This window comes from Mastigoproctus giganteus, chromosome 13, assembly GCF_048544385.1.
Source record: "Mastigoproctus giganteus isolate SK-2022 chromosome 13, ASM4854438v1, whole genome shotgun sequence".
NCBI lineage: Eukaryota > Metazoa > Arthropoda > Arachnida > Uropygi > Thelyphonidae > Mastigoproctus > Mastigoproctus giganteus.
In genome coordinates, this window is record NC_143587.1 from 102883720 (window position 1) to 102898211 (window position 14492).

At 34.9% G+C, this 14492-nt stretch overlaps 1 protein-coding gene across 2 annotated transcripts in view; it reads left to right on the forward strand.

Moving 5' to 3' along the window:
* The window catches only part of Pyroxd1 (pyridine nucleotide-disulfide oxidoreductase domain 1), a 143968-nt gene extending 136269 nt beyond the window's left edge, over window positions 1-7699 (forward strand). For both annotated transcript variants that reach the window (XM_090387499.1, XM_090387500.1), the window contains exons 12-13: window positions 3143-3280; window positions 7451-7699. In XM_090387499.1, coding sequence (XP_090243625.1) covers window positions 3143-3280; window positions 7451-7699 — 387 coding nt within the window. The remainder of the gene's footprint in view (window positions 1-3142; window positions 3281-7450) is intronic.
* Window positions 7700-14492: the final 6793 nt, after the last annotated feature.

Below are 14492 nucleotides of genomic sequence, written 5' to 3' on the forward strand. Positions count from 1 at the left end.
GCTGTTGTGATTTTTTTCTTGTAGAGAATCCGAGTCCACATTTTGAATTTAAATCAATGTTTTGAAATTTAAGCAAATCAAAAATAAAAATATAATCTTATGATACCATTTATTATATTTAGTATTCTATTTTAAGTCAGGAAATCTCTTACCTGAGATATTTTCCAGGAATAACTGAATCCACATAAGATGTAATCAGAATATATGGAAATTGTTTCAAAGACATGCTTAAAGGAAGGGGAAACCTTACAGCAAGACAAAGAAATAAAAATAAGCTTTTACCCTAAATCCATGCATGGCAAATAATTTACGTATAATGGGAGAAGATTAACTGAAGCTTGGTGGAAGATTTTCATCTATACCATCTTTAAAGGGGAAGCGAGCATGTGTTGAAGGTTGTATATATAGCTCCGGCACATTCCATTGTCGTATTTCAAAAGCATGGGGGGGGGTTATAGGTGAAAGGAAGAGGACACTACTACCTACTCATCCCCCCCACATGCTCAAGTCTATGTACAAGCCTTTGACGTGTGCTCGCTTCCCCTTTGAAGATGGTATAGACGAAAAGCCCCCATCAAACTTTGGGTAATCTTCTCCCATTATACTCTCACTTATTGCCATGCATGGATTTAGGGTAAAAGCTTATTTTTATTCCTTTGTCTTGTTTAAAAGTTTTCCCTTCCTTTAAGCAGGCCTTTGAAACAATTTCCATCAATTCTAATTACATCTTACGTGGATGCTGTTATTCCTGGAAAATATCTCAGGTAAGAGATTTCCTGACTTAAAATATAATCTTAAGATCCCATTTATTATATTTAGTATTCTATTTTTGATTTTCTTAAATTTCAAAACATTGATTTAAATTCAATGAATACTCAGATTCTCTACAAGAGAAAATCACAATAGTATAGCATCTGTCTGTTTTTACAAATATTAGCAGGTCTCGATCACATGAGTTGTCTGTTCAACATATCTTGTCAAGTTTCGAGACAACGTTATTTCCATAATATTTTTCTAGGTCTTACTGCTGTAGCATATCCTGATCATTAACCACCCTGCCAACCTTGGTATCATCTGCAAACTTAAGACAATACGCATGCTATGCCATCATCAGTCATTAATAAATATTGAAAACAGTAATTGGTTTGCACTGAACCCTACTGGACTCCACATTATTCCAAGAAGCACGGTGCCCATTTTTAACCACCATCTGTCCTCTAACATTCTACTATTCCTTTTTCCGTAGCATTAAGTTGCCCCTAAATTTAGCTACACTGCTCCAATTTGTACAGCTGTCATTCATGTAGATTTCTCTGTTACCCAATTCCTCTGTTACTGCATCACAGTAACTAATCTGATTGGTCAGACAAAATCTCTCCCTTAACAGATCCATGCTGTGATTTCCATATAACTGCATTCCTCTGAAGATGATCCTGCATTACTTCTTTAAACAATCACTCCATTATTTTCCCTGGAATAGAAGTAAAGCTCACAAGTGTATAATTACTCACTTCACCCTCTGATCCACTTTGTGAATAGAAGAGACATTTACACATTTCCAGTTTTCGGGGACCTTCCCTGAATTCAAGATGCTTTTGTAATGATAGCCAAAAGATTGCTTACCTCTTTTGGTGCTGCTTTTGATATTGTGTGTGTGTGTGTGTGTGTGTGTGTGTGTGTGTGTGTGTGTGTGTGTGTGTGTGTGTGTGTGTGTGTGTGTGTGTGTGTGTCAGCCCCAGGTGTCTTATTTACTTTTGGCTCCAACAGATTCTATTCTACTTTCTTCTCAGTCATTTCAAAATCATTTAGCTCCCAGTTATAATTTGTATACTTCTGGTGTCCTCATCCTTAAGAACATTCTTCAAATTGGTGCACTATGGCCATAGTTGCTGATGCGCCTAATAAATCCCTAAACCAACAATATTTTTCAAATCTGAATGTAAACGCAAAATATTTATTCAGTTTGTCATAAACCTAGACAGTATCATCAATAGTTATACCATTCACTACTGGTTCATCCATTTCCTTGTAGTGTTAACATCAGCAAAGAATTCTTGGCTACTTTTCTTTTGTATCCTTTGCTAAAGACTTCTCATAATCTCCTAAGCTTGCCTAACTTCCTTAGTGACATGATTACAGACTAGTTACTAATTGTAACAAAAATTAGAATAGGTGCAGATCATTAAAATCTTACCTTCTGCACACAAATTTTCTATTTGTATTGCACTTATAATAATTAGCAACATATTGAATACATATGTATTTTCATGTTAATAATAATTATATAGGTCTTTTTTTTTTTTTTTTTAACTGGTATGGCAAAAATCTTGTTTCTTTGCACTAAAGTGCAAAGAATCAAGTGGTCTATACTGGTGACTCTATTGTAAAGAAAACTGGAAATATATTGCATAAAAAAGACACTGCAATAGGACCAAGCTATGTCTTCTAGTGGCAAGTGTTTGATAGAATAGCCATCATCTTTTAAGGGCATAGAAGGTGTTATTGTTGTAGACATTGATATTAATGATGTTTAGAATAGGAGATAGGATTTATTTAAGAGGTATAGAGAAATGTTAAGAAAAAAGTTGAGGGTTAGGATTTAATTTGAAAGTATCTGCACTTCTGCCCAGAGATGACAGGAGGGAAGATCCTTGTCAATCATTTCAGTCCCCACACTAAGTGGAAAAGACTTTAGTTCGAGTCCCATCAATGATGTGGGGAATTTTTACAGTCTTTTTCACAGTGTGGATGAGTTAGTCAGTTTCAGGCAAGGGTGGCATGGTTTTTCCTACCAGAAACTCAGGTTTTTTGTCCAGCAAACAGAAAATCAACCATAGAACACTCAATTTACAGACAATATACACGGAGCAATATAGTCTTAATCGCTTATCTCCTAAAAAGACCCTATTACAACAACAAGCTTTTATTACAACTTAATAATAAAAATAAGTATGAGAAATAAATTTAGCAAGAATAGTTTGAAATAAAAAAAAAAATGAAAAATGTGAAATATCTAAGATTGAATGATAGATTATATGAATGCTAAAATCATTTGCTAATTTTAGATTATTATTATTGCACATAGATGTTATCATTATGTTTTGTAATCCACTTGAAAATGGAAGTTTACTTTTAAACATAGATGCGACTTTGGACTCAAGCTCGCCAGATGGGCTTCTTTGCTGCTAAAGCAATGGCTGCTCACTACCACGGAGAAATTATACCATTGGATATTTGTTTTGATTTGTTCACTCATGTTACACGATTTTTTGGCTACAAGGTATGTTTATGTTTGAATTATTGTTATTATTTATTTATTTTTTTTATTATTATTATAGAAATTAACACAAACAAAAACTAAAATAGCAAATAGACTATGCTCAGGTTGCTGGCCTCAGCATAGGAAACGCCTTATTTCCACTCATGGCAGAAATATTTATAGCAAAATTTGAAGAAGAATTTTCAGAAAATCAACCTATAAAACCTTTGCATTGTGTTGACAATGTTTTCTCATGATTGGAATTGTTCTAATAGTATTATAATATATTAGTTTATTTCTCTATTGGTCCTTTTTTATCCTACATTTGAAATTAATAAAACAAATAAAAGAAAAAATTAAATTATAAATTTTTTATTTTATTTGCTAATTGTTTTATATGATATCTCTAATAAATCAGGTGGTATCAACTAATTGTCCCTTTATTCTACATCTAGAAAAGCTTATGCTAGAACTCTCAGATGTCCAGGCTTTTTCATATAAAGTTGTTGAAGAAATACAGATATTTCAAGCAATCCCAGCTGAATTCAAGTTCTCCCAGTGTTTCTCTAAACTTTTATTCTTCTTCCCCTCCCCCAAAAAAAAACACATTTATCAAAACGAGGAACATATCTTGTGCTTTCTCTGCATTTTTGCAGCCTCATGAAAATGTTATTGCCTACACCAATGGTATTAAAATATTTGCTGCAATTGCATTTGCATCAATCTCTGAAGTTGCTCTGTGTCAGATAATGTGTGAAATTGCCTATTACTTGTAAGTCTTTCATATGTCAATTAATCCTGACTACTAAATATGAGCACTGTCACTTGTCTAACAAGTTTTCCCCTTTAAACTGAAATTACTGCTTGTCACATCTAGGGTTCCAGATTGAAAATCCCATAAAGTTCACAGAATCATTGACTCCCAATTTAGCTTTGTTCCTAATATTGAAATTAGTCAGACCTGTTTGACACGTTGAAACACGTCTCAAGCAATAGAAGTTGCTAGAGCTGTCAAATGATAGTGTCAGAAAAAAAATAATAAAAAAATTGTTAGGATAATTGCTTTTCATATTTGTCAAATAGAGGCTTGCCTGATTGTTCAGGTTTGTGTTAATTATGCAACAATGATGAAAGCAATGTTTTCATAAATTATCTTATTTATAATGTTCTTGTTTGTACTCCAGCATGAACACTAAATCAGGAGTGGTTTTGCCATGGCCATCCATATGTAACAGCTAAACTCCCAGTGGATGGATTTTCATGAAATTTTCTTTTAGTTATTTTAGAAAGTTTTGTCTAGCCATCCCAGATTTCATTAATATTAGACAAATAGAAATCCAGCAGTCACTATTTCTTTTTTCCATGTGGAAAAAAGAATTTCATAAGATTAAATGTGGTTTTAATGTAGTTTTAATATAAATCTTTTTTTAAAAAGAAACTTTAACAGAAAAAAAAAAAAAAAAAAAATATATATATATATATATATTGGAGAAGAGTTGTAATTAAACTGAATGGCTAAGTTTAGAGAACACAAAACTGTAGTTTTATTAAATGTTCTCTAAAGTTATCTTACTAATTAATTGTTAAGAAAACTGTATTTACTTTTCACTTCTATTAATCATGCAAAAAGGAAAAAATCAAATGTGCCTGGAATGTAATGAACTGCATATGTTGCCTAACATGTTTTTGTGTTACTGTGGCAGCTCACTTGCACTTAGCCGACCACTGCTGGTCTCAAGTATAACATGATTTTGATGTTTTATTACTACATTCATTCATTGATGCATTCTTTATTACTTGCCCCATTTAGGCAAGAGTTGCTAAATTTCATTTCCAAAACCTTGAGACATTGTAATATTGGGTTTTTTATTTTTTTTAACTGCATTTTCTTTATGGTTAAATCAAAATCCTTAATGCCTGAGATGCTGAAATATTTTTATAACCAAAAAATTCAGTTATTAAAATGAAAATAATAATTTAATGACATGACCATCAATTAAAATGAAAATAATAATTTAATGACATGACCATCATTTAATGGTCATGGCAGTTTCTTCCTCTAACTGCCAAAACCAAGCTAAAACTCATACCAGTAAATCCATATTTAATACCGAAGCCGTTTTATTTCGACAGTCAGTGTGAACGATAGGCTTAACCGATCAGACTGGAAGTGGTCTCAAATTACAGATATTTCTTCCTAGGTGTGCACAAAGTTGTTAAAATTTAAAAATTCCGAATAGTTTTATTTTGTGGAACTGGCCAGTTTTGTACTACAAACAAGAATAGTTCAACATTCACTTCATAGATGGAGCCACAGTAAGATGTTAACTGTTAAACAAAGTTTTCTAAGTTGATAAGGCATTTTTTTTATTAACAATGTGCACTTTAACTGATTAACAGTTTGCACAATCGTGTCCTTTGTTCCAAAAATAAAAAAATTAAAAAAATAATAGTAAAACTCTGCTACCAATTGTGAAATTTTTGCAACTGGTACTGCTAGCTATAGCCATTGTGTATGATGGGCCTAACTGATTTTGTCTCAAATTGAAGATATTTCTTCCTACTTGTGCAGAAATATGGGAAAATATAAAAATCCTGAATAGTAAAAAATCTGAATAGTCTTATTTTACAGAATGGGCCAATTTTCTCTACTAGCGCTGCCTACCTTAAAAGAAAGAATAGTTTTATTTTATGGAAATAAGGAAGGATTCGACACATATTGTTCTACCTGCTCACAACCAAACATGGACTACATTTCTTTAGGACAGCTAGAGAAAAACTCTGGTACCAATTGCAAAATTTGTCCTGGCAGCACGTGTGCTCTGCTCAGAGAAGTTCATGTCCGACTGCACACTTAGTCTAGGTCTTTTTCATTCTCCACTACTCTTAGTGTAGTACCAGTTGTTACTCTGTGGTTACTGCTACCCATATGCATTACCTTGCATTTGTCAATCTTCAACTGCCATTTCTCAGCCCATCTACCCAATTTTCATAGATCTTGGTGCAGTAGCTCACACTGATGACTTTCGCTAACCACCTTGCCAACCTTTGTGTCACCTGCAAACTTAGACATTAAGCCTGATGTACCTTCATCAGTATCCTTGTTGGCTATCGCCAATTGTGGGAAATTACTTCTAATCCAATTTTTTTTAATTCAAATTCAAAGATAGGATCAGTCCACATGCAACCTGACTACATACTTAGATTAGAAGTTTCCAGTTTCTGAGGTTTTTTTTTTTTTTCTTGTTTCTCAGCCAAGGTGATATCAGCATAGTGTTTCGGGCTGTGTTGTTGTTCTCTTTGAGTAAAAGCACTCCAGGTACCATTGCAAAATTTTCGCAGGGGCTACTGCTAGTCCATACTGATTGTTTAGCCTCCGTGACAAAGCCCATGGGGAAGGGACAACTGAAAACAGCTGCTTGACATTGTTCCCTGGGGCAGAAATCTGGATCAGTTTGTAGTATTTTTAAACCACTGGGCCTCTATACTCCTTGATCCCCCCCCCCCCCTCCACATTACCCATTCCTCCATTAATGAATGATTCTTATTGAATGTTCCAACTGTCTAACCAAGAACTCACAATTAGTTGAGTTGTTAATCTGTAACTTTTTTGATGCATCTGGTATATGTTTTTTTTTTCTGCTTTTTATTTCACTATTAATTATCCAATAATTATGTTAACACAATAAAAATTATTATTAACTGTGTGCATTTGTTTTTGCCTCAGTATTTGCTGTAGTAAGGCAATTTTAGCATTAAGATAAATAGCACTTGACCACCCTTTAACAAACTGTGTTGCAGAGTATTCTCAGTGTACTCTGTTAAAGTAGGATATAGTTATGTAATTGTTAATGCTGTTTGCTCTATGATAAACTGATTTGATATGATTGTTGAAAATTAGTAGTGAACCAATCAGCTTAAAAATGTGCCACGTTACCTTTATTCACTCCAGTCTGAAATGTGCAGCCACTAAGGTTGGTTCCTTTGTAAGATGGTTTGCAGGGGGAAACATGCTTTGACCTCCATTGTAAATATCCGTAACAAACTAGTTAAGAGTTGAGTTTATTAGATAGCGATATTATTAAGGGGAAAAAAAAAGTGTGAAAATCATCAAAAATGCCATCCTTTGTTTTATCTGGTATTTAATATATTAGTTGTTTTAACCATTGACTTTTTTTTTTTTCTCCTGAGGTGATTCTGCTTGGTCTTTTCAATGGACAAAAGCTGGATAACAATTATGAAATACTGTTGAGAGTTTCTAAAAGAGAAGAATATATAAAGGTTGTTCTTCAGGATGGACAAATGCAAGGTGCTATTCTAATTGGAGAAACAGACTTGGAAGAAACATTTGAAAACTTAATTTTAAATCAGATGGACCTATCCATGTTTGGAGAAGATCTATTAAATCCTAATGTAGATATAGAAGATTACTTTGATTGATATACACAGTGTGAACTTTATAATATATATATATATTCAATGCAAAAATTATTAGATCCCAATTTACAACTGTAATTACATTACCATAATTATAGCTGTTTCCCTTTACTCACCTATACATAAAGCATCTTATGTACAGGTGAGCAAAGACATTAAGGGTGGAAACACTACTATCACCTCATGGGAGCTCACTTGTAAACATGTCAAACGGCAAATGTGTGGGAGCTATATTTGCCATTTGGTTTATTGCTCGGAGACGCACTGTTGTCGTTGGCTGTATTCACAAAATAAACATCTACCTTCATGGCCGAATCACGTTTTCAGGAGTTCACATTTTTCTGTTTCAACAGAAATGTCGTAAGGGGTGATAGTATGACAAGAGGAAAATGGAGAAAATGCTAATAGAACATTAAATTTACAAGTAAATAATTCTGTTTTGAGTGCACAAGTAAGAATATCCAAAAACCAACAACAGCGTTGCTCCTGTGCCTATTCCGAAAGACCCTCCACTTCAACCAGCTACTCAGCATGCTCACCGCAAATGTCCAGTCCCAAAGACTCAAAAATAGACCAAAAGCATATAGGTATGTTAACAAATTTAGAGGACGAACAAATCGATCATTTCAATTTCTACAACTTGTAACAATTTCTTACAAGTTCAATTAACTTCTTAATAGTTTTTTGTCGTTATTAAATTTAAACAATTTTGTTTTGTATATTGACAGAATAAATCCTTATTCAAAATTAAACTTACAGTATTTCAACTTTCCTTAAACATACAACTAATTTTTCCTTAGCACTGATTGAATTTCGAAATTGCATATTTTGCCCTTGTATGTTATCCTTAATTAGATTATATAGGAAATTAAATTCTTCTTTATTCATCCATAAGTACATCTTAAAATGATTTTCATCTTCTAAGTCCTGCAGTAAATGATGGGATTCGCCTTTTTCTGTTCTCTTCCAGTTTGTCTTGTATCCATTACTTACTCTCTTTTGTTTTCTCCGCTATAAAAAAAAGCACATGCATTTTCTAAGTCTTCTTCAAAATCTGAATAAGAGGATGAACTGTGGCAATTCATTTCGCTTCCTCCAAAGAGAACACATATATAACATTACAGTAATGCATCTCCTACGACCAACTTCACAGTGACATGATTAGAGTCCCGCGACGTGATAAGCGTGTTTCTGCCTTAAATATAAACCCCAAAGGAGTTTATATTTAATAACATTATACTGTAAATAAACCATACTGTTCGACTCAGATGCAAGCAGCTGAACACCCTCAAAGTATTTGATTTGGTACTTATGATGATTTATTCTCTTCCTCTTTTATTTCTCATGTCCAAAGGCAAGCAGATATAAATAGTCAAACCTTCCCCAATAATGAACTTTGATAAATAAAATTCTCTCTGTAGTGAAATTCTGGTGAATCCTCAAATTTCAAAGAAAATTACAAAATACAATAAAATGGTATCTCTCTATACTGAAGTTTTGGCCAAGAACCTTTGAACAAGGTTCTTGGCCAAAAGCACATAGGTATGTTAAGCAAATAGGCATGCTAACCAGCAGATAGGTTTGCTTGAGTCAGATGCCGACTGCCCCTTTATTCAACAAGTCTTCACGGATTTTAAGCAACCTGTTTTTTTTTGCTAAACACTCATTGGTCTTAATCACCCTATCATTCATTGTAACATGATTTTATAGTTTGTACAGCCATCTGTCGGTCAATTTATCATGTGTTATGGGCGCCTGTTAATCAGTTAAACACATGAGTGGCTATTAAAATCTGTACACTTGAAGTGCACCCTACCAAAGAATAAATCACTGGTCATTTCTGGTAAATGTGTAAATTATTGAAACAAAATTTTATCTGACTTTCTCATTTCACACAAATCTGCAGCAGACTATAAAAATATTCCTGATGTTTACAGTGTAAACATCAGAAATTGCATTTTCTAATTTTTACCAGTGGTAGAAGGCAATACTAAACAAGGCCATTAAGATTATTACTATAGTTCTTCCCTAACAATTGTTTTAATTATGGTAGTAGATACAGTAATCCCTACACCCCCTTCTGGTCTACAATTAAAATTTTGAAAGCTCTGCATGTGATTAAGTAAACACGAAATCTTTTTTTGAAAAGATATGATTTAACAAACAAATATACAAAATAAATGCATGCTTCCTCTGATGTTCGTAAAATTCAGTAGATTCTTTATAAGAAGTTTCTTATAGTGATCTGGGCACTTCATTACTGAGGGTTTCAGTTGTGTTATTTTGCACATTGGATAGCATTGTCTTATTCAAACAAGATCATATTATTCCTTTTGTACCATACAATTTTATATGTATCATAAGTGTTTCTTTAATGTAAGAGACTGACCATGAACTATAACTGGATTTAATATTGTTTATTTGTGGGAATTTTAGAATAAAATGTGTGGGTAAATTTAGGGTATTTATATATTTCTCAATGTTAATAATGAAGTAAACTTTTTTTTTCTTTTTGTTCAAAAGAGAATTTCCATGATTTGGTTACCACAGTGCTTAATTTGTACTGCAACTTGCAGCAGTAATTTTTCCTATGTGTTTTAGATGCAGGAATATATTTCAGCTTATGCATTTCTGTTAAAGTTTCTTAAAGAAGCTTGAATGAATAAACAGTAATTTAAACCTGCTGAACTTTTCCTGTTTCACTTTAATAATTATTTACCACTTGAAACAGCCATTTAAAAAATGTCAGCTTTAGAACTGGAAAAGATTTATTGGAATCGTTGTTACTTGACATCTGTGAATCATTGTCAAAGTCATGTCATTCAGAAGGTCTCAACTAGAAATGTAATTTGATATTAACCATAATTTTGAACTAAAATAGCATATAATTTAATAAAATGTGATTTCTTTCAGTAAGTTTAAGATTATTTGACAATATGCTGTGTAAGTGAATGAGTGATACAAAAATGATGTAAATGAGTGATGCAAATGATACAAAAAAGCAAGCTTATACAGCATCAACACACACACACACACACACACACACACACACACACACACACACCCTCTATCACCCGTCCATCCCCTGACAATTTTAATAGACATGTCCTTGAATTTATTCAAATTACCCATCTCTTCAACAAATGGAAGTTTATTCCAACAATCAACTACTCACTAGCTGAAGGCAAAGTTCCACACATTTGTCTTCCAATCATCCTTACTCATACGTGTAATCTGGGCAGAGGAAGATTTCCAGTGGTATTGAGCTTACTCAATCCATTCAAAGCCTTAAGCACCTCAATCAGGTCTCCTTGCAGGTGCCTAGTCTCCAGTCACTGCAGTTTGCAGAAGTGAAGCCTTTTCTGGTAAGAGCACCCTTTTGTTCCTCACACTAATTTTGTCACTCTTCTCTACACTCATTCCAACAGATCCACACAGTTCCTAAAATGAGGCTTCCAGACCTATATGCAGTACTCAATATGTGGCCTAACCATTGTATAATCCTCTCTCCTTATCCCTGCTGGAAAAATTCCTCTATATCATTGACAAAACTCCATGAACTGTTCTAGCAGTCCACCTGCACTGTTCAGAGAATTTCATATATGACTACACAGTTAACCCAGTCTTCATTTTCTGCTACCCCTAGGTGTGATACCACGTGGTATGTTATTCTGAGGTTTCTGCTACCCATATGCAGTACTTTGCATTTCTCACTGTTAAACTTCAATTGCTATTTCTCAGCCCATCTGCCTAATTAGATCTTGTTGCAGTAGCAAAAGAGCAATGCCCATTGATAACCACTCTGTCTTTGTCCACCCAACCATTCCTTTATTCATGGTAGTTAATTACATTTAAAGCTAGCTGTCTAAGAGGGATAACAAAGTTGATTTAAAATTTACTCTGTATTTAAAAATGAGTTTATGCTTTGAATTACACTGGTCAACACCAAAAATGTTTCTGGCTTGAAAATAGTCAATTCTTAATTTCAGCATGAGAAAAATGAATAATATAACATTTAAAACTCTTAGTTAGCTCTTGGTTCCATGATATAGCCCCTCTTGTGATTTACTTAAGGTGAACTAAGTGATCTAATTCGAGACCTACATCTATCAAAAGATAAATCAGAGCTTTTATCTTTTGATTTTTATCCTTGATTCCACTGTTGGATCAAGGCTCCAACAGTGAAATCTTCTGCAACCAAGTGTCAAGGTGTCCATGTACAGGAACAGGCAGAATGTGTTGACTCCATATTTTAAAAGTGAAAACAACCTTGCCTGCTATGATGTCAATGGTTTGATGACAGCTTTGAATGTGGAGCACAACTCACAGGACTGGGGGCTATTCATAGATTCATCAAAGCTAAGTTTAAAAGCTGTTTTGCTCCACAATGGCAATGCTCTTCCTTCAATTCCTCTAGGCCATGCTGTCCACATGAATTTCCAGCTCTCTAGGAAGTCACTCTTTCTTTACTATAATGCTGTTTTCCTGCCCATAGTCACCTATGCAGCAGGAGCTGCTTGGTGGTTAAGGAAGGAATCGGGCCACTAATTCCAAAATGAGGTTAAAACTGAATTCCATCCAGCGGAGCATGCTCCTCTCTATTCTCAGAGTCTGTAGAACAGTTTCCACCGCTGCAGTGCAAGTTATTGCGGGGTCCCTCCCATTGGATCTATTTGTCATCTATCGTGGCATCTGCTTTCGACACAAAAAACAAATACCTTCAAAATTACTTGGTATCTGGCTAAATTTAAATGAAGATCCTAAAAAAGAGAAATCCAGTTTAACATGAGAAATCATGGTTTAACGAGCTAATTAGCATCTGGCAGACCAGATGGGATACCACTGCACTTGGAGTGATGACAAGAAAATTCCTGCCTGATGTGACCTTCTTACTCTCTAAATCGGTTAAAACCTGGTGCTCTTTAACTATGCAAACTTCCTTTCTGATAACAGGACATGGCTCTCTCAATCGAAAACTCTTTCAGTTTCGCTTGCATCACACCGATCTCTGCAGCTGCGGGTATACAGAAGATTGAAGTCACCTGCTCTTTAACTGTGCAATCTACGACGATCTTAGGGTGAAGCTCCGAACTGACGTTCCAGAACTGACACTCCGGGGAAAGAGGAAACGCTTCTGCATAATAAGAATCATCTCTCAGCTCTTCAGAACTTTGCCTCCGAGGTGTCTGCTCACAGAAAAAGAATCAACGCTAGATTATCGCACCAGAACAATCCACCAAATCCAACTGTGTAAGTGGGACAATAGTTTGCCTCTCTGATTTATTTTCTTCAATTGTTCATGTCTGCATGAATTGTCATTGCACTGATCCTAAAGGTCATCAGTTCCACATTCTGAATTATTCTGGATACAAGAGTATTTATTGAAGACTACCTTTTTTTTTTTTTTTTTTTTTCCCCTCACCAGCGCCAGTCTGTGGGTTTTTTTTTTTTTTTTTACTATTAGTTTATTTTATTTTATTCTTTTATTTATTATTTTTTTTAATTTTTTTTATCATAATGTGTTTGTTTTTTTTTTTTTTTTTTTACCAGCACCACGGGTTGTTTACTTTATTATTATCATTAATATTAGTTTCTTTTTTTTTATTTTTATTACTATTATTTTTTTATTTATTATTATTATTATTTTATTTTATTTATTTATTTATTTATTTTTTCTTTTCTCTCTCGCTCCCTTTTCCTCTGGAATGGGCCCCCGCAGGAGTCTGGCCCACCTTTTGGCAACATCAGGTGGGTCAGAGTCTCTTTTGAGTGTGCTCGTTATGTGCTCTACTGGAACTGGCCCACCTTCCCGTAGTGTGAACGAGTAGCCAGAATCATCTGTCCAGGTGACTGATGCTTCTGGGTAGCCAAGTGGCCAGAACATAACAACAGAACACACACACACACACAATACACACAAACCTACGTCACACACATATCTGACCCATTTGTAGTGATACTATTCTTCGCAGAGACACGAGGCGGAGTTGAACAGATGTTCTAGGTGCCACCCATTACATATACACATGTTGGGCCCCGGTACCGTTTTGGCGGTCTGGGTGTTCTTATTGCTTTGATCTATTGCTTTGATCTAGCGTTTATTATAGTGATCTTAGTACTTCCACAAGAGACTTCTTGTTTACTGTGCAGTGACTACTGCTAACTGGTAGGCCTTACTTCCACGCAGTCCGGGGTGGGCGGCCAGGAGAGTCCTGGTCAGCTAAATAGGCCTTGACTAACGGACTTCGTTAGTCTAAATAGATTGTGTAGTGTGGGACTCTTTGGAAACGAACATTGTGTTACCATAAACTGTTATTTATTGTTGTGTTGGATCATGTCAAAAGAACTGACTGCAGCTCAGCCACGGGCTAAGCTAAGCCTGACTAGATTGACCAATGAGGAGATGGAGTTGACTATGCATGCTTAATGGAAGACTCTTCTAATGACTCGTCAGTTATTGAGTCAGTACAGAAAACTGCTGAAAAGCGGCTCAGAGAGGACTCCTCCGATGAGGACGGAGACTCACAGGAAAACTTCAAGGAATTGAAGGTAGTGCGTCAGCAGCTCCATGATTATATGCTCAATGACTCGAACAAAGTTAACAGAGCGGTGATGTACAAAATCCTCAATATGTGGGACCAACTGGAAGCCAAGGCAATAGAAGTGCCGAGAACCATGTTGAAGATGAGTCAGTCCTCAGTCAACGTTGCGCCTACTTCATCCATGGATGTCGTGCGTAGCCAGATGAGCTTACCACCAAAAAAGAAGGAAGAGCACGCCGTATTAATAAAGGCTG